At 42.0% G+C, this 21,175-nt stretch overlaps 1 protein-coding gene across 1 annotated transcript in view; it reads left to right on the top strand.

Annotated features, from left to right (window-relative positions):
* The window catches only part of MTMR7 (myotubularin related protein 7), a 150,572-nt gene that overhangs the window by 37,040 nt on the left and 92,357 nt on the right, over window positions 1-21,175 (top strand). The window contains exons 2-3 of the mRNA XM_075556769.1: window positions 15,747-15,869; window positions 18,437-18,599. Coding sequence (XP_075412884.1) covers window positions 15,747-15,869; window positions 18,437-18,599 — 286 coding nt within the window. The remainder of the gene's footprint in view (window positions 1-15,746; window positions 15,870-18,436; window positions 18,600-21,175) is intronic.

The raw sequence follows: 21,175 nt of genomic DNA, 5'->3' as shown, positions 1-21,175 counted from the left end.
CTCAGCAAGCCCCCAGGACAGGGTAGAACTGCCCCAGTGCGTTTTCTAGCCTCCAGTCTGTAAAGGAGCAAGACCACTACTAGGTCTTTGTGTAACGGAGTTGCTGGCTGGGGTGAAACTGTTGCCCAGGCAGGACTAGTTGGCCAGCCACATTACTGTTCATTTCTGGAGAATTTCATGCTGAATCGTTACTCGATGTATTTATGCAATTGCCACTTGGTAACCTTTCTTGCGATAACACGAATTTCAGCCTGTTAAAACTGAAAGAGGCCTTCTAAAGACCCTGTTAAGCAGTGGGTCTCAAGCTTCCTAATGCCACAACCCTTTAATGTAGTTGTGGTGAACCCCATCCAAAAAATTATTTTCGTTGCTACTTCATAACTGGAATTTTGCTACTGTTATGAATTTTCATGTAAATATCTGATATGCAGGATGTATTTTCATTGTTCCAAATTGAACATAATCATTAAAACATAATGACTCATCACAAAAACAATGTCATTTTATATTGTGAAATATGGATTTCTAATGACAAATAAATGAAGTTTTGTCTTGAAGGATGGTGTAGCATGGGTAACGTCTTCACACCGGGTAATTCTATTCGAATGTGGGCGTATCGGCACGTGGGCGGACCCACATGGAGGCAGATAGAGGAGCGCTGTTTTCTGATGGTCTTAGGAGACCCCTGTGAAAGGGTTGTTCGACCTCCAAAGGGGTCGCAACCCACAGGTTGAGAACTACTGCTTTTGAGTTCTTTGAAAGGAGCCCGGGTGGTGCGTTCTGTAAGCACTGCACTGTTAACCTCAAGGTCAGTGGTTTAAACCCACCAGCTGCTTGCACTCTCAGGAGAACGATGAGGGTACCTGGCTCCTGTTAAGATTCACAGCTTTGAAACCCCCATATAGGACCACTATGCATTAGAATGGACTAGATGACAGTCAGGCGTGTGTTTTTATGTTTAAAAAATTTTGTTTTTAAGTCTTCTATAGAAGTCAGAGACACACAGGCTGCAACAATGGACTGAAGCCCAGCAACAATTGTGCGGATGGCACAGGATCGGGCAGCTTCTCTAGTCATTGCACTTGAGGTCTCAACGGGTCAGCACCGACTCAAGGGCTCCCTAACGACACCAGCACCACCAGAGAAGTCAGAACTCAGCAACAGGGATGAACAGGCCTACCCAACACTTGAGTGGCAGAACCCGAACCAGAGCTCGAGTCTCCTGACTCACAAAGAAATGTTTTCCCTTCATGTCGGTATAGTTAGAAAATGTCATGATACCAAAATTAGCATGTCAAACTATTTATCGAGCTGCTTTTCTTAGATTAGAACATAAACTTTTCTTAGGTTTTGGCGGCTGTGGACATTTTGATCTCTCTGTGTTTAACAGCCCCTGGATCTCTTCCCCCAAATGATTGGCAGTGACCTTCAGCCCAATTTACATATGGTATTAAGGACTTGGCCTTTGGCCTGAGAAAAGCTATTGGCTAGTGCCACTGACTTCCCTGTGCCCCTTTAACTGAAAGGTAGACATTATGGGTTGACTGTATCCTCCTGAAAGGTAAGTTGACGTCATAACCCCTCATACCTGTTCATGTGACCTTATTCGGAAATGGGGTCTTTGGAGCTGTTGTTAGTTAATATTAGTTAAATTAACACAAAGCTATGTTGGTTTCAATCCAATGTGACTGGTGTTATAAAAAGAGAAGCGACATAGTAAGCCAGACGGAGAGGAAAGATGGCCCTGTGCAGAGCAAGGCAGAGACCCGATTTACGCTCCCACGAGCCCGGGGATGCTTGAGATACTCGAAGCTAGAGGAGACCAGGGAAGCCTTTCCTCCTCCGACCTTCAAGCTGACCCTGCCTACCCCTTGATTTTGGACTTGTAGCCTCCAGAACGATGAGAGATTAAAATCGTGCCCTGTTAAACCACGCAGCTTTGCTGCAGAAGCGCTGGGCGGCTGATCCAGTCACCACACCATCAGGCACTTCGGACTCCTTACCCTGTGGAGTAACTTTACTCATCCAGAAAGTCTGTAATTATGATGTACCAACGCTGTCAGCAGTCCGCTCATTGGCCTGCAGCGTGGAAAGTAAAGGCCTATATTCTATTAAGTTTGAGGTTGGAAGGTGGCATGGTGGAGGACTACTGAGAGAGTCTTTGCCTCCGCACGATTTATAAGGTCCTCTTGATCCTGGGGCAGGGAGGGACGCAGGCTGAGTGTTCCACAGCGAGAGTTTCTTGTTTCAGACCCAGCCGGCAGTGTCATGGTGGAGCCTGGTGTTTTGACTGACGCTTTTCAGGGTTGGCCTAGAAAAGTTAGCGAAACCTGTTTTTCTCAGTCTAACCCCAACACAGGAAGGGCTGGGAATGGAAATGCCATTAAGCTGAGCACAGCCTTTTCTATTGCGGCTGGGAGATTCTTAAGGATAAACAAGGACACAGTCGTATTGTTCTTCTCAGAACCTAGCAGAGTGTTGCCATGCGGGCTCTTTGTTGACTGTGACTGGAACTTTAATAGTCTTTGTCCTATTAGTTCTGAGAAACCTAAAGGCCTGCCCGTGCCAGACCACTATTGAAGCCCATTTAGACTCCTGCGCCCTATTTTCAGACTCTCTGTCTTTGGATTTATTGCAAAGAATAATATAGTTTGTGAATATCATTATATAGTACAGCTTAGTCTCAAAGAATTCTAATTTCAAATAGCAATTTCACTTGTAAAGTTGCTTAAAATAATTGTCAACTGATTATCCGGAGCAGATTAACTTTGAATATAAGTTTTCCCAGGACTCAAATGACCTCAGTAGCATTCACGAGTGGCCCCAGCCACCATGTGCAATGACGAACTTGGGTGTGGAGTTAGACAGATCTGAGCCCAAGTTTGGCCTTGCCACCTACTGCCTGCACAGCCTGGGGAAAATTGTCCCTGGCTGGTGCAAATGGCAGGTAAGCTGGACTGTCCACCTAAAAGGTAGGTTTCTATTTCATCCAGAAGCATCTCAGAAGAAAGACCTGACCGTCTAGTTACAAAAACACAGCCACGGAAAACCTTGTGCAGCACAGTTCTTCACGGATACACATGAGCTTGCTGTGAGTTGGAATTAATCAATGGCAAGGTGCGTGCTAACCTGTGGGCTTGTGAGGATTAACTGAGAATGGGGATGCCAAAGGATAGCACAATGCTATGGCAGGTACTAAGTACTGTAAAACTATTTATTTTATTATTGAGTATTTGGGGGATGTTTACATAAAGCATTTGTTAGCAGGATTGGCTGGAGCCACGAGCTATTGCTAACATTATTTTTCATGACCTCATTCTGTTCCTTTTGGAAGTCCAAAGCTCTCCGTGGAAGTGCTGCTAGATTCCATTGCCGTCCCTTCTCCCAGTCTTCCTTGGCACATCTTCTCGTAATTAATTCAGGGTTTAGATCGACTCACTATCCATATTTGTGTTTCTGTTAGGTGACACAGCTCTGGAGAATCACAAGCCTTTCTCACTTGATTACACAGCCTGTCCCCCACCTCAAGGAGCCCTGGTAGTATAGTGAGTTACGTATTAAACTGCTAACTCTTAGTAGTTCAAAACCACCAGCCAGTCCACTGGAGAAAGATGAGACTTTCTATTCCGGGGACAACGAATAAAGAAGACCGAGGAGAATTGATGCATGTGAATCATGGTGTTGATGAGAGATATTTCAAGTACCATGGACGGCCGTAAGGACACACTAACTGTCTTGAAACAAGTGAAACTGTGCAGTCAGAATGCTCCTTAGAAATGAGGATGCTGAGAATTTGTCGGTGCTTGAATGAGGGTGAGGTTGGTGCAGGACCAGGGAGTGTTTTGCTTTGTTCTGCAGAAGGTCCCTAGAAGCGGGACTGGATTTGGCCACATCTAACAACAATTTTGTACAACATGCCGAAAGATTAAGTCAACCGAGCTTGTGTGTGGACATCGGAGGAAGGGCAGTTTTCCTTTCTTCCTTCCCTATTTCTGAATTTTCGACATTCAATAAATACATCTTCCACAACTTTTAGAAATATTAATTTTGAAAACTAGAGGAGGATGCTCACTCAGAACGGGAAGGCCTTTGCATGAGCGGATGAACAAATCCTTTCCCAGCAATCCTTCCCTCTCTCTTTGTTTTCTAACCCTTTACAACGAATTTCTCACAAGGCCCTCCTAATGAGAGTTAATTTATTTCCTGTGTGTTTGATAAGTGCAGATATCCCCACCTGACCAACTTTAATGGGCATCTTCCTTTGTAGCGTCTTGACATTCCAGATGGTTTGAAAGGCTGGAAACGTGTGTTTGGCCTCTTGTTGCCCTGGGATGGGGTTGTGTGGTCACAGTGTTCCTCCTGGGCTTCTGTCCAGTCATAGTGTCACTTCTAACAAGAGTAGAATCTCTGTTTTCTGAGTTCATACCTTTCACCTCTGATTCAAGCATTCCTAGGACCACTTCTCCTAAGGTCACCGGGGTTTTCCACGTTGCTGAGCCCAATGGGCATCTTGTCGTCCTTACATTAACTTTTATTTATGGCAGCATTTGGAATCAACATTCCTTCTCTCATGAAAAGCTCCCGCTGCTAGCCCTTCATCCCAGGCTGTGTCAGTCCAGGTGGAGAAACACATCCAGGGAGACTCGTGTGTATAAGAAAGAGGTTTTTATATACAAGAGCAGTTGAATATTGGGAAAATATCCCAGCTCAGCCCAGATCAAGTCCATAAGTCTGATATTAGCCCATATGTGCAAGACCGATCTATAAAATCCTCTCCAGACTCATGAAACACATGCAATGACGCCAAATGCAGGAAGATCACAGGCCAGTGGGTGGAAGGTCTTGTGGATCCGGTGGTGGTTTGAGCATCTGTATGCGGTTCCTCCAGCTTCGGAGCTCTAGCATAGCTCCGTGTGTCTTGTTAACAGAGCTATTTCGCAGGGAGTGAGCATGTGTCCTGCCTCGGCGCCTCCAAATGAGGTCATCAAGCTGCAACCCGATTGACAGGTTAAACTACACCCCTTCACTCTTAGTCTTCTTAATTGACAACAGATTATGTAACTTAATACACAGGCTTTTCTGTTTGCCTTCCTAACCAGCCACCCCTCCCTTTTTTTCTCTCCTGGTTCCTTATCTTCTGTCAGACATTTAAATTTTGAGTTTTCTCAGATCTCTTCTCTGCTCCAGCTCCAGTCTCCCCCTGCTTAATCTCTCCACTCCTACATTTCAGATAAGCTCTCTCTGTCATGCCTACAGACTAAATGCAACTCAGCAAACCGACGACATCAGTGACTCCTGATGCATCAAAGTGTTATGTTCCACAAAGGAAGGGAAAACATTTATTAATTAAATGACACCACCTTTTCTTAGCTGCATCAATTATAAGGTGCTACCCTTTTCAGATATGTGAGAAATGTCCATCTCTGGATTGGTGGCGCTTTTGCATACATCAGATTCCATTCTGTAGAACATGTGTGAGACCCTAGCGTGTCTTAAACACGTGTTATAGACATGCAAATGGAATGATGGCAATAACTGCTTCAGAAAGCTGAGAGTCACCCAGAAGGAGAGCACCCCTCAGACAGCCCAACAGCCATGGTCTCCTCTAATCGCCCCAGGGTCTAGGCTTTAGGATCAAGCCACAGCTCTCCCGGAGGCCTAATGTTCTACCTGGGCTGGAAGCTAGCACCTTGATCCAGGACCAGAAAAACTCTGACTGGCTCCTATCAGGGACTATGGATCTTCTTGGCTTGCTGAGCCGAACAACCTGCATTGTGCTTAAGTAACCTCTTGAGGTAGCAAAACTGGAGAGCCTGAAGTTGTATGTATCTCAAGTGAGTCATGTGACCAGGAGACTCTTTTAAGTCGGTGGGACCAGGCCATAGCATTTTCTCATCTACTGTGTGTTGTGGTGTATGGACCGTGACACAGTCATTACATGTTGGGACTGCCATCTGCCAGGTCCTCATGTTGAAACCACAAGCCACCCAGCAGTAGAAAGACAGGGCTTTCTACCCTGTAAACAGTTATAGCCCCAGAAACTCATGGGGACGGCTCTGCCCTGTGTCCTTGGGTTGCTGCGTCAGCATCAACTTGGCAGTGATGAGTGAGTACAATGTGGGCTATGCAGAGAGGAGACTCCGTTCACTCAGACAGCTTTCCAGGACCAGGGGAGACCAGTTTATGATGAATCTCTCCCTGTGCCCCATGTGTGTGACTCCATAGCAGCTCTTGGGGGCTGACTGCTCCTGGTTGGGATCTTCATCATTTCTAATCCTGTGGCTACTTGGGACCCCAGGACCACCTTTGAGGCAACCTGTGAGTGCAGCACACTGCCTAAGAGCCATCTCTTTCTAATATGAAGTGGATTTCTTGCTGCATAGCCTACTATATGGATAGGTGGGTGAGCCAAACAATGAGACGAAATTATTTAGCAAATGTGATGATGCCAAAACCCAGAGACCTGTTTCATAGGATGACTGATGCTTATGAATGTTCTTTTTTTTCCTCTTCCATTTATGTAAACCCTTAGGTAACCTCTGATCGGTGTTTCGTATATCATAGCATTTCTTAAACAGCAGAAGGTTAATTTTACTACTCATTTCTTTTATTTTTCAACATGGTTAGGCAGTCATGAGTTGGTGCCTTGTTTCGTATTTCCTGGTGACCTAAAGATGAATAGTTTGAATCCATCAGCTCTCCCTTGGAGAAAGATGGGGCTATCGGCTCCTGTCAACATTTGCATCTATGAAGTTCCCCTTCCGAGGCCCCACAGGGCTGCTGTGAGCTGGAATCAACTGGTTGACAATCGATTATTATGGATTTGGTCCTTTCGTGTCTTCAAGATTGCTCTTGACAGCTGTGGTCTCCACTTGGACCTGTAACAAGTAGTGCCAAATTTGGGGATGTAGTTTTCCTGCAGCAGCATCCAAAGTTAACAGAAAGACATGGACCAACCCCTTCAACTACTCTAATCCGCCACCATCTGTGACCTTGTTTTGTTCAGCTGAGGCTCTCATAAAATAATCTCAGTGGTATGTGTAGCTTCCACCACTCTGTAAAGAGAATGTTTCATACTACATCCTTTTCTTAGAATCTTACCTTACCTTCTACATTATTATCCCAATAAAGTTGTGTTTCATTAATACTACGTACAGAAAAGGTTGCCTACATCTCATCTTCAGGCATTGTAAACTGTCATATTCCTCCTGGGCCTCGACTCAACTCTGTAAGGCACATTTTAGCATGTAAATGATTGGAATTTTTTCCCATAGAAACATTCCAAGAATAATATACACCTTTGTTTTTTTCCTTCCGTTTAATATCTTTCCTATAAACCAAATCAAACTCACTGCCATCTAGTCGATGCCGACTCATCGCGACCTTATAGAGCAGGATAAAACTGCCCCTGTGAGTTTCCCTGACTGTAACTCTATGGGAGTAGAAAGCCCCGTCTTCACCCGAAGAGTGGCCGGTCTTCTTGCTGACCTTTCAGATGGCAGCTTGACTTGTAACCACTGGGCCAACAGGGCTCCTCTCATTCCTATAGCTTGTGCAAAGTAGACTCTTTAACCATGACCGTTTAAATGAAAAACCTACCAAGTGAGTATAAACTAGTCTGCTAGATATCTCTTGGATCAAAAATAAAATTGAAACTGTGGCTACATGCTATTTATAGAGTAATAAAAATAAGAATACGGCAACTAAAACTCACAGGATGCAACCAAAGATTTACTTAGAGCATGATGCTTAGACTTCGATTTTTTTCTTATTAAGAATAAAATGAATGATTCAACCTGAGAATTTAGGACAGGAAGAAAACTATATAATATCTCCAAAGGAAGTGAGACAGCATTTATTGACAAGAAAAAAAACAAATGAACACATTTACTAATTCAGAGTATTATGTAAAAAAGACTAATGAGGAAAGATAATATAGTTCACAGTAAGAGAAAATAGAACTCATCAAAACGAGATTCAGTAAAAAGAGGAAAAGAGACAGATTTAAAGAGAAATTTAAAAAATTTCTGTAAAGGGAAAATGCACTTGTTTCAAGTAATAAAGGAAGAAGACTACCTAATTAGTAGATGCAATCATAATCCTTGTGACATACATGCGAACCTCTCTCAAAGTAGATGTAGAAGAAAAATAGGTACGTAAAAATCAAAGAATACTAAAAAAAGGAAACATCAATACACAATTACAACGGTTAATATTACACAGAAGTAAAATTTTGTTGAAGATAATTTAAGAAATGATTGCAGCAGGACTTCAACAGGAAACTGGCAGTAATTCCCACTGGATTCCAAAGAGGACATACAATGGGGGTGTGGGGAGTGTGTTACTGTTAAAGTCAAATGGATCTTGGCTGAAAGCAGGAAATACTTGAAAGATGCTTACCTGTGTTTTATGTACTCTGGAAAGTTCTTTGACTGTGTGGATCAGAGGAATTATGGATAACATTGAGAAGAATGGGCATTTCAGAACAGTTCATTGTGCTTATGCAGAACACATAGACTAAACAGAAATAAATGATAGTACCTGGTTTAAAACAGAGCTAAGGAATACTATATTGTTTAAAACCAAGACAAGTGTGCATCAGTGTTAAATCCTTCCGTCATATTTATTACATCCTTATATTCATACTAAGTCTGGATTATATGAAGAATTTGGCATCAGAATTGGAGAAATCTTATTAACAAGATGTAATGTACCCATGACGTAACCTTGCTTGCTAACAGTGAAGAGGATTTGAAGTACTTGCTGATTCAGATGGAAGATTGCAGCTGTCAGTATAGATTATAGTTCAACAAAATGAAAACCAAAAAAAAAATGTAACCACTGGATTAAGGAGCAACATTGTAACTGGAGAGAAGATTGAAGTTGTCAAGGATTTCATTTTACTCACGGAAGCAACAGTAATCAAACCGTGTATTGCCATCGGGCGAAGCTGCTGCAAAAGTATTAAAAAGCAAAGATGTCATTAGGAATAAGGTGAGCCAATTACTTCATAGGCTTGTGAAAGCTAGACAATGAATAAGGAAGATGGCAGGGAATTGAATGCCTTTGGACAAGTATATGCAAAGAATATTACTTAGCTGCAAGAGAGACGACATGATACATTTTATAATAGAGATAAATCTCGAAAATATTATGCTGAATGAAATATGTCAGACACAAAAGGGCAAATACTGCTTAATCCTGCTTATTGGAAATCTCTAGGTGAGGTAAAGTTTACTAGAGGTTGCAGTGTTACTCTGAGTGGGTCAGAGGAGGAGCTAGAGAGTTATTGTCTAAGGAGCGCTGAGTTTCTGTTAAATGTGATGAAATGATGGGCATTTACAGATGCCAAACATGGTGACCCAAGTGTCACTGAATTGTCCAAGTAAAAACGGTTGACATGAAAACTGTTTAGTATTATATTCTTTTCCATAATTAAGAAGAAAGAAATGATGCATGCTACAAAGTAATGACTTGGATTGAAAACATTTTGCCAAGTGAAAGAAACCAGTTACAAGGACAGGAGTGTAGTGAGTTGTACGTCGGGTTGCTAACCACAAGGTCAGGAGTTCAAAACCACCAGTGGCCTGTGGGAGAAACCAAGGCTTTGTACTTCTGCAAAGTGTTACGGTCTCAGACCCACTGGGGCATTTCTGCTCTGTCTCGTAGTGCCATCCCTGTCTATCAGAATCTACGTGATGGCAGTGAGGTGGGATTTATGTGAAATGTTCAGAATAGATAAACCCAAAGAAACAGAAAGCAGGTTGGTGGATGCCTAGGGAAAAGCCAGGGAGTGGCTGCTGATGGATAACGGACTTTCCTCTGAAGGTGACGACTAGAAACGTGGAGCATGATTACAGGGGAAACTGCCCAATGACAATGTGCACAATGCTGTGGATATACCAACCTCTTTAAATGGGTGAATGGCTTGGTATGCAAATAATACCTCATTAAAGGTGTTATTGGACAAACAAGCAAGCAAAATAAAAAAATTACAAAATGTCAGCTGTCATCATGGTACTGACTTGTAGTCTCTAGGTGACTTGGGTTAAGCAGGGTTAATATAGGCGATTCTGTTAAACAAGGTGAGGGGCTATAGATCCTGGAGAAGTAGACATAATATTTTTGTTCTGCTTAGGCAGGATATCCAAGAGACCTAACTGGAATAATTGCTAGAAAAGAAATTAGTTGTAAAACACAGATGCCGGGATTCACTGAACGCTACTACCGTTACTATATTAAAAGTCCATACATTATAGACATTGGAAAAATAAATCAATGACTAAAGACCTTTCACAAACGAGACACAAATAATTTGTAACAATATGAAAACGTGTAGCACACCAGTACCCACAAAACCCAAAAAACTATTTTTAAATGAGAAGATAAATTTTTCTTTTTCATTTGGCCAAAGAGTCATAGAGACACTAACCAGAATAAGGATTCCTGGGAGGGCACGACAGGGGAGCAGGGGTGGGGGCGGGGGGACTGAGGGCAGAGACACTGGGGAGCTCACATCAAGGAGTACAAGAAGGAAGAAAATGCTCTGAAACTGATGATGGTATAGGGATTGTACAACACTGCTTGACATGTCTGAACTAGTGAATGGTATGTCTGGATCATTTCCTGGTAAAATGTTTTGAAAACAAACAAAAATCAAAAACCCAAGAATTGTAAACAAAAAAAAAGGTGAAACAATAAAATGATTATCCTAGTTTGGGAAAAGTAGAAAGACCTGGACATACACAATTTGTGGATTGAAAATTGAGTTAGCGTTCCAGAGTTTGACTTAGAATGCTTTTACAATGATTAACATTAAATTCTGCTTCTGGGAGCTAGTTCCTAAAGTATAATGATATCTTTTTGCAAATATTTAGCCTTAGAGTTTACCCTCACAAAAATATTAATAATAAAAAATTAAAATTATATTAATGTGTGGTAAATGGAGTTGCAGCCACAATTTATTTATTTATTTTAGGTTTTGTCCCCACAATTAGTTTTAGATAGCCACTTGATGACACAGAATAGTGTTTAAAAATATTTAAATTGGAACAAAAATTCCAATGGCATATAAACAGAATGATTCTGTGATGCTACATACCATTTTAGTTTTGGAAATTCTATGTAGTGTAGAAAAAATTAGGAAGGTATGTATAAGAATGTTATCTTCTAGTCTTGGTCTTTTTTTTTCCTAGTCTTGTGTGTGTGTGTGTGTGTGTGTGTGTGTGTGTGTGTGTGTGTATGTTACACAAAATGTAAGCTAGATGTTTGCTATTTTTATCATTAAGAATGTTGTTATTGAAATACATAGAATTCAGGTCCAAGTTATTTTTGTCTACTTCTCTTTGGAACACTCTCTTGCCCTTCCATTCTGTCATTTGATATCATTAAATTTTTTTTCTCCATACATTAAATTCTAAAGTTTCTTTGCATATCATTCATTTTGGGGTATATTTCCAATTATGAAATTATGTTGTTGAAAGAAATAATTTATTATTTCTGTGATATTTTTCACTACTTTAATCTCAGTAACTTCCCACTACATTCAATATGCATTTTAGATTTCTGAAACATATTTTTTCCTTTACAACTAATTTTATTTTACTAATCTAGTTTTGATTTACAGTTTCCTAATTTCAGTTTCTCTACCCTAAAATAACATTACTTTCAGCAAACCACACACACAAAAAACATGTTTCTGCCCCATATCTCATATCCTCACCTTGTCTTCTCCTAACGGGGCACAAGTGTTTGAATGAACATCTTTAGGCACACAACATTTCAGAAGGCCCCAGGACTGTCACAACTGCCCTCGAGTAATTTGTATGATTTAAAAATACTAAAAATAATCAAATTCCTTATGTACCCCAGGAAATCAAGAAAACTGGAAAGAGGGGGCGGACCCCTCACAGATTAATCCTGGTTCTCAAGACTAAGAGGAGATGGAGGTGAGGGGATTTCTTGGCCGCCTGAGGCATGCTCATTAGACGGGCGTCCCCTGAAGCCTGTGGCATTCTCAGACTACACCAGGAACACAGCATGTACATGAAACTGAAGCTCGGGGCAAATGCGATCCACTAATCCTTAAGCTGTCCCATGGACGCAAATAGCCATTCTGACATGAGGGGTGAAGGGTGAGCCAGTGTTTATCTGTAGCTAGTTGATGCTCGGCAGGCAGCATTACTAAGCCTACTAGTCATTGCAGGAATGTCCATCTGATAGTGTGTGGCTCTGATTTGCCACCATATCATTGCTTTATGGTTGACTTGCTCTGTAGGCATCATCTTGCTATTTCTGTTACATTTCATGTCGGACTGATAGCAGCACATACTTTTAAAACTGTGCTGCAAATAAGGGATACATACTTGAAAAATTTTCTAGAAATCTGTTTCAACATCTGTTTGGGACATTATTTGAGTGGTAAAAACTAGATCAATTAGAGGAATTTTATTACAAATTATTCTGAATGCATTTTCATTATATATGAATGCATAGGTCTTAGTTTGGTAAGTTTTCCTTGCGAACATTTATACGGAACATTTCTTAGATACTTTTTCTCCTACCTGTATGCTTGTATTCCCTATTATACTTACACCTCTCATTTACCAACTGTCTCGTTATGTGACCTTTTATAGTTACGACGGTAGTAAAAATATGCTTTCTGGCTATTTGAGCACCAATGATATGCATCGGGTCCTAACACCGAGGCGTGAGGCTAGAGCAGGGCTGGCAAACTGCCGTCTCCACACATGTGTGGCTCTTTTGGCACGTACCCGTGGCTCTGAAGGGAAGTTGAGAAAACTTGAAGGATATGATTTAGATACTGGTGATTTCCTTTGTTTGTAAACATCTCTTTATGACTCTCGAGTGATTTTTAAGTTGTCGTGACGGACAGGATGGAAGTTTGCCGACCGCTGGCCGAGAGTAATGTTGGTTGTGAGGGTGTGGTTATGTGTTCACGTGTCTGAACTGTGATTTTGAGTGGTCTGGCAGTTATGCACTGATATCTTTTGGTAGTTATGTAAGGATCGAGTCATCCTCATTTTGTGATCAATATGGTGCCCATTTTTACAGAATGACCTGGTTTTGGAAATGAATCCTGTCGATAAGTGGGTGGAGTGGACACAAGGTACTGGGTGGAACAAACGGCGAAGTGCTCAAGTCTGATGCAAAATACGGTTAGTTGCTTGAACCCCCTCATCGGCACCTTCTAACTGCTTGCTTGTGACTTCTTCGGAGAGGCCACAGCCTTGAAAACCCTATGGGAAAGTTCTGTTCTGCACGCCAGGAATTAGAATGAACTCAGACTCAAGTCACAACAAAAATAGTTGACAGAAGCAGAGAGGTTTGAAGCCGCTGGGAAACGAGTACAGTCCTTGTGTAAACACACAACTTTGATCATCAACTTCCAGTCTTAAAGTATACATTTTATGTAATTACAACTAAATGAACAGGGTGACCTAACATCCCCAGTGCCCTTGTGGTTTAACGTGTAAGCCCTCCACGGAGGTGGACCCCATCGTTAGTGGTGCTGCGTCGGGCTGCAATGCGACATCTGCAGTTTGAACCCATCAGCTGCCGGAAGGGAGGGAGACGGGGCTTTCTACTCCCAGCACGAGTCACAGTCTCAGAAACCCACAGGGGCGGTTCTGCTCTGTCCTCTGGGGTCGCTGTTACTCGGCATCTCCTGGATGGCGGTGAGTTTGGTTTGGGGTTTTGAAGGTTAAAAGATCTGGCAATCTATTTTATTCAAGTTGAGCCCTGTGTGCATAAGCAAATGTGGCGAAGAAAGCTGATGGTGCCCAGCTATCGAAAGAGATAGTGTCTGGGGTCTTAAAGGCTTGAAGGTGAACAAGCGGCCATCTAGCTCAGAAGCAATAAAGCCCACATAGAAGAAGCACACCAGCCAGTGCGATCACGAGGTGCCCAAGGGACCAGGTATAAGGCATCATGCAAAAAAAAAAGAATATATATATATATATATACACCATATATATATATATATATATATATGTGTGTGTGTGTGTGATATATATATACCATAGTGAATGAAGGGGGAAGTGCAGTGTGGAGACCCAAGGCCCAAATGTCAACCACTGGAGATCCCCTCATAGAGGGGTTTAGGAGAGGAGATGGGTCAGTCAGGGTGCGATGTAGTACCAATGAAGAACACAGCTTTCCCCCAGATCCTGGATGCTTCCCCCTCCCCCCCCCCCAACTACCATGATCCAAATTCTACCTTGCAGGACTGGATAGGGCAGAGGTTGTACACTGGTGCATATGGGAGCTGGAGGCACAGGGAACCCAGGGTGGACGATACCTTCAGGACCAGGGGTGTGAGGGGCGATGCTTGGAGAGTGGAGGGTGAGTGGGTTGGAAAAGGGGAACTGATTACAAGGATCCACATGTGACCCCCTCCCTGGGAGATGGATGGCAGAGAAGGGGGGGAAGGGAGACTCCGGATAGGGCAAGATATGACAAAATAACAATCTGTGGATTATCAAGGGCTCATGAGGGAGGGGGGAGCGGGGAGAGAGGGGGAAAAAAAGAGGACCTGATGCGGAGGGCTTAAGTGGAGAGCAAATGCTTTGAGAGTGATTAGGGCAAAGAATGTACGGATGTACTTTATACAATTGATGTATGTATATGTGTGGATTGTGATAAGAGTTGTATGAACCCCTAATAAAATGTTAAAAAAAGAAAAGAAAAAAAAGAAAATGATTAGGGCAAAGAAGGTACAGATGTGCTTTATACAATTGATGTATGTATATGAATGGACTGTGATAAGAGTTGTATGAGCCCCTAATAAAATGTTAAAAAAAAAAAGATGACCCCTGTATAATCTAGCACCACTCTGAACTGGCATCGATGTAATGGCATATGGCAACAACATTTAAATCCCAGACAGGGCATTCTTTTTTTTTAAAGTCATTTTATTGGGGGCTTGTACAATTCTTATCAAAATCCATCCATCCATCCATCCATTGTGTCAAACACATATGCACATTAGTTGCCATCATCATTCTCAAAACATTGGCCTTCTACTTGAGCCCTTAATACCAGCTGCTCATTTTCCTCCTCCCCAATCCCCCCTATTTCATGAACCCTTCATAATTCATAAATTATTATTTTGTCATATGTTACACTCTCCGACGTCTCCCCCCGCCCTCTTCTCTGCTGTCCATCCTCCAGGAAGGAGGCTGTATGTATTTTCTTGTAGTCAGTTCCCCCTTTCTACCCCACATTCTCTCCACCCTCCAGGCATCGCCACTCGCATCACTGGTCCTGAAGGAGTCATCTGTCCTGAATTCCCTGTGTTTCCAGTTGCTATTGTACCAATGTCCATCCTCTGGTCTAGCCAGATTTGTAAGGTAGAATTGGGATCATGATAGTGTGTGGGGGAGATGTGGGGCCGGGGGGAGGAAGCATTTAAGAGCTAGAGGAAAGTTATATGTTTCATCGTTGCTACCCTGCACCCTGACTGACTCATCTCAGAGAGGGTGTTCTTAAAGAATAAGCTCTGTAAGTCTTTTGGAGTTCATGTTAGGATGTTTTTCAGTAATTGATAATTATTAAATTTTGCATACAAAGAACCATATTCTGAGGTCAAAGTAAATCTAAGGGGATAATTTTTGCTTGCCATTGTGGGGGAATTCTCAAAATGACATTTCATGAGATTATCTCCTTTGTTATTGATTTCATTTTGTAAATTACTATCACTCTTTCCATCAAACTGATTTCTCTAGGTTGAAAATGTCCGCTTGGTCGATCGAGTGTCTTCTAAAAAAGCCGCCTTGGGAACTTTGTATTTGACAGCCACTCATTTCATATTCGTGGAAAGTGCACCTGACAGCAGAAAAGAAACTTGGGTATGTTTCCCTATTTCCAGCTTTACATATTTCTTCTTATGCTTAAAGTAAAAAGTTTTGAACGTCCATTATTTTTTCCTCGTGTTACTGTAGGTGAGCTGTTGATGTTTGGGTGCTCAGATGATTGGTTCTGGATTGCCTGTGCTTTTTCTTTTTCTGGACAGTCTAATCTCCTTAGGCAAACTATTTGAACAGTGCCCTGGTGGCATAGTGGTGAAGAGTTGGACTTCTAACTGCAAGGTCAGCAGATTGAAACCACAAGCCACTCTGGGAGAAAGATGGGGCTTTCTACTCCTGTAAAGAGTTACAGCCTTGGAAACACACGGGCAGTTCTTCCTTGTCCTATTGGGACACTGAGTCCACATCAACTTGATGTCTTTGAGTGTTGAAAGTACTGTAACAGAAATACCAAAAAGTGAGTGTCTTTAACAAACAAGAGTTGTTTTCTCCAAGTTTAAGAGGCTAGAAGTTTGAATTCAGGACACTGGCTCTAAGCTTGCTTTCTTTCTGTTGATTCTGGGTGAAGCCTGGTCTCTTCAGCATCGTCTCTCCGGTGCTTTAGCAGTCTTCATGTGGTGTGCCACCGGCTGCCTCCCACGCATGCGTCCCTTTTTTATGCCTGTCTGCTCTTTTTTATCTCCGAAGTGAGTGACTTAAGGCATCCTCTCCAGTGACATGGTCACATTAACATAATAGTAAAAGTCCATCCCAAATGGGATTACCTGTACAGGTACCTATGCCAAACAGTCTCAAAGAAAGTGCTAGAAAGAGCCAGATGAGGCAAAATCTTCATGTCACAGTTAGAGACCCCAATAATAGCATTATGCTACAAAAGTATTTACATCGATGGGTGTTAGAGCTGTTTTCACCTTTTGACTATTTTTTTTCCTACTGCTGATTCTTTTGAATATATATTTGTCGTAGACTTTAGAACTGATCCATTGGCTTCTATAATGCCCACCATTTAGTCATTTTATTATGTCATCTCCATTTTTTTCTGATAGATTAAAATAAGAAAAGCAAAGAGTCCCATCACCATATATTTGTCATGCTAATCATGAGACAGTTACCTCTGTCTTATGTAGCAAGCCAATGATGACATTGTAAGTGGAACCAGAATCCCAGTATTGTAGATCCATGCCTTTCTTTTCCCCATGGACATTGTTACATTTTTTTACAGTTTTATTGGCACTTCATCCATATATCATACAATTCGATAGTTCAATCATGTCAAGATCAAGTTCAATCATTAACACATCAATTTTAGAACTTTTTCTTCTTCTTTGTACTCATTATTATTCATGTATTTTGTTTATTTAATCATTTTATTTGGGGTCCATACAATTCTTATCACAATCCATACATACATCCGTTGTGTCAAGAACATATGTACATTTGTTGCCCTCGTCATTCTCAAAATATTTGCCTTCTACTTGAGCCCTTAATATCTGCTGCTCATTTTCCCCCTCCCTCCCCATTCCCCCCTACCTCATGAACCCTTCATCATTCATAAATTATTATTACTTTGCCATATATTACACTGTTCGATGTCTCTCCCTGCCTTCTTCTCTGCTGTCCCTTCCCCAGGGAGGAGGCTATACGTAGATTCTTATAGTCAGTTCCCCCTTTCTACCCCACATTCTCTCTACCCTCCAGGCATTGCCACTCTCACCACTGGTCCTGAAGGAGCCATCTGTCCTGGATTCTCTGTGTTTCCAGTAGGCTCTACAAATGGGAGAAAAATAAAAGACTGAAATATTGACTTTGAGGACTGAGTAAAGACTCTCCTGAAATGCTAGAGATGTGCTTCAGAATGATTACTTTTTAAAATAAAGCTCTCTTGTAGCCTTTCAGACCACCAACAGTTGTTGTTAGGTGCCGACAAATGTGTTCCAACTCACAGCGACCTTATGCACAGTAGGACAGAGCACTCCAGGCCCTGTGCAGTCCTGACAACGGTTGCTGTGCTTGAGCCCATTGTTGCGGCTGCTGTGCCATTGAGGGTCTTCCCCTCTTTGGTGACCCTCTACTTTATCAAGGATGATATCCTTCTCCAGGGACTGATTTTTCCCAAGAACTTAATCAAAGTAAATGAGATGAAGTCTTGCTACCTTTCTTCTAAGGGGTGTCCTATCTGTACTTCTTCCAGAACAGACTCGTTCATTTTTCTCTTAACTATTGGTACAGCCAAAATTCTTCACCACCATAATTAAATGCCATTTCTTCCCTGGTCATCCTTATTTATTGTCCAGTTTTCATATACATAGGAGGCTATTGAAAATACCATGACTTGCCTTAGGCACACCTTGATCCTCAGAGTGACACTTTTTCTTATTACCCTTCCAAGAGGTCATTTGCCACAGATTTATCAATGCAATATGTCATTTGTTTCCTTAACTTTTGCTTCCATGAGTGTTCATGGAGGATCAAAGAAAATGAAATTTTTGACAACTTCAAAAGTTTTCTCCTTTTATCATATAAGGGTTATTATTTTTATGGCTTGGGGCTCTGTGTTACTTCTTATTGTGCTTATCAGTTACTTGCTCATTATTAATTTTTGGTTCTAGATTCTTCACAGTCAGATTTCCACTATTGAAAAGCAGGCAACAGCAGCTACTGGATGCCCTCTGCTTATTCGCTGCAAGAACTTTCAGACCGTGCAACTCATTATACCGCAAGAAAGAGATTGCCATGACGTGTACATCTCTCTCATACGCCTCGCCAGGCCAGGTAGGGCGGAGGAGCGCAGTTCTCAAGAAATTCACAAATAATGGTCCATGAATGTGTATGGTGTTGAAGAATAGTAGTGATCTATGTTGCCCCAGTTCTCAGATTAGGCCACAAAGTGAGAACAACCACCTAATATGTATAGTCCCTTGTCATTTAGGTTTTCTTTCTGAAATATCACTAATCTTGCTGTGCAGTCTACCTTGGTGAGGGTTATAGTTCACTTTCCTTTTGGCTAAAATCACCTTAAAAACTATGCACTTGTAACGCAAGGGCACAAATGGGTAAGTGCTGGACGACTAACAAAGGTTGGCAGTCACAGCCCACCCAGAGACACCCTGGGAGTAAGGCCTGGTAGCATTTCTGAAAGACGCCAGTCATTGAAGACCCCATGGGGAAGCTCTGCTCTGTGTGCATCAAGTCACTATGGACAGCAAGTAGCGAGGGTGACACCAGTATACTGGTGGTGTGGGCCGTGAATGGGCCTCAAGCAAAACTGACAGATTGTTTTCACAGTTATCTAAGACGTCTCGGACATACCCTTTCTACCATCACTTCCTTGGTCCTTGTAAGTTTTGGTGTCTGTTGAATTTTTTTTATTAGTAATCCATAAATGTTTCCTGAAGTGAATAGATTAGAATTTTCTTAGCAGTAGTGCGCATTTACAGTGTATACGAGTTTATGTGGGCTCTCCTAAATAACATCTCCTTTAGCGCGTTGGGAAGAACGTTCAAATGATTATATGGGAGTAGAAAGCCCCAGTGTTCTACTGTGACGGGGGGCGGGGGGGGATTTCGAACTGTTGACCTTGCAGTTAGCAGCCCAACTGGTAACCATTATGCCACCAGGGCCCCTTGTTTGGTGGATTTTTAGAAGTATATGTCTCTCTGGTACTGTTGTATCATATACCTCATCTTAGAGTCTCTAGTTTTATATCAGGAGTCCTGGTGGGACAGTGGATTGAGCTCCAAGCTGCAAACTCAATGGTTGTCAGTTCAAACTTCTCAGTTGCTCTTGGGAGAAGGCTGAAGTAGTGTGTGTCTGTAAAGCTTGGCAGCCTGGTCAGCTCTATGGAGCAGTGCCCTTCTGTCTTACAAGGGCACTAGGAGTCGGAATTGACTTCACGGCCGTGGATTGGGGTTAGTTTGGTTCTTTTTCTTTTGTGTGAATTGTGGTGTTCTTTTGTTTTAAAATGAAATGTACAACTAAGTGTATTAGGAAAATACAGTGGAAAAAAATGTTTTGCATAAAAATAACAGGCATGGGAAAAGTTACATAGATGTCATTAATAAAGGAAAATGGATATGTGCTTATAGTTACTTTGTTAAATGCTTTTGATTAGGACAGAATTTCGATAATAAACTTCAAAGGTTTTGCTTGGGCCCCAAGTTACTCATTATATAGCCATATGATTTGTGTATGCTTAAGAGCTACAGCTATTTAACGGGAACGATGCCAGGGAGCTGTCACATCTGACCATTTTGACTTCACATTGCTCCCTCTTTCAAAGCCGCTGCTGAAGGCTTTTTTGTCTTAGTGTGTTGAAAAGAACCACAGAGTAAGCCAGAAAGCAGTTGAACTTTTTGGAGGGTGCACTATAATTGGAACAGGGATTCTGGGAAGACGTGCATTAGCTTGCTTGTAGCAGATGATGCTGGGAGAGTAGTTAATGTCACTGATTAATGCGTATGATAGATCATAAATAGGCTCTAACTGGATTACTGGAGTGTCACAATGGTGCAGAGAACCTGGAAAGGGCTGAGGGACTGGGAGAACAGAAGACAATGGTCATGAAGGCTGTGGGCCCGGGTGGCGGGAGCCCTGGGGCTCTCTTGTGCAGAGTCTCCAGGCAGGGAAATAATGCTCTCGCCACAAGCTTTTTTCTTTTTACTTCTCTTTTTTATTCATTTTCAAACCTCTGAATTTGGTCTCTTATTCTCCCCACCCCCACCTCCCACCCCCACCAGCAAATCAGTTTATTGGGAGCTCATATAGATATCAAATTGTTCCACAGTTCAATCACATCAAGCAGCATAGTACAATTACTAAAACAATCCATTTGAAAACATTCTCTTCCTTCCTGAACCCCTTGACGTCAGCTCTCCCACACATCCCTCTTCCCCCACTGTACCCCTTAGGGACCTGTATTCTACTTGCTGTCTCTATAGGTTTATCAGTTGTGGGTTTCATATACCGAAAAACAGAAAAAAACATATAACAAAAATTCAAGAGCATTACCCCTAATGACAAAATACACATGTGTTAGGCCAGGTTGACTAGAGAAACAAATCCAATGACAGTCATGTATGTACAAGAAAGAGCTTTATTTCAAGAAGTAATTATGCATCAATACAACATCCCAGCCCCGTCAATATCAAGTCCTTCAGTCTGACAGTAGTCCATAAGTTGGATACTAGTCCATAAATCCCTCTTCAGACTCAGGAAGCCACAAGCAAGGATGCAAAATGCAGGAAGATCACAGGCCAGTGGGTGAAAAGTCTTTGGGATCAGACGGCAGTAGAAGCATCACAGTGCTCTGGGAGGTCTCTGGCAGATCTCTGAGTGGCTTGCCAGCAGGG

The sequence above is a fragment of the Tenrec ecaudatus genome, chromosome 8 (assembly GCF_050624435.1).
Source record: "Tenrec ecaudatus isolate mTenEca1 chromosome 8, mTenEca1.hap1, whole genome shotgun sequence".
NCBI classification, from domain to species: Eukaryota; Metazoa; Chordata; class Mammalia; order Afrosoricida; family Tenrecidae; genus Tenrec; species Tenrec ecaudatus.
Note: the sequence above shows the minus strand (reverse complement) of the source record. Positions and strands in the feature narration are given on the sequence as shown.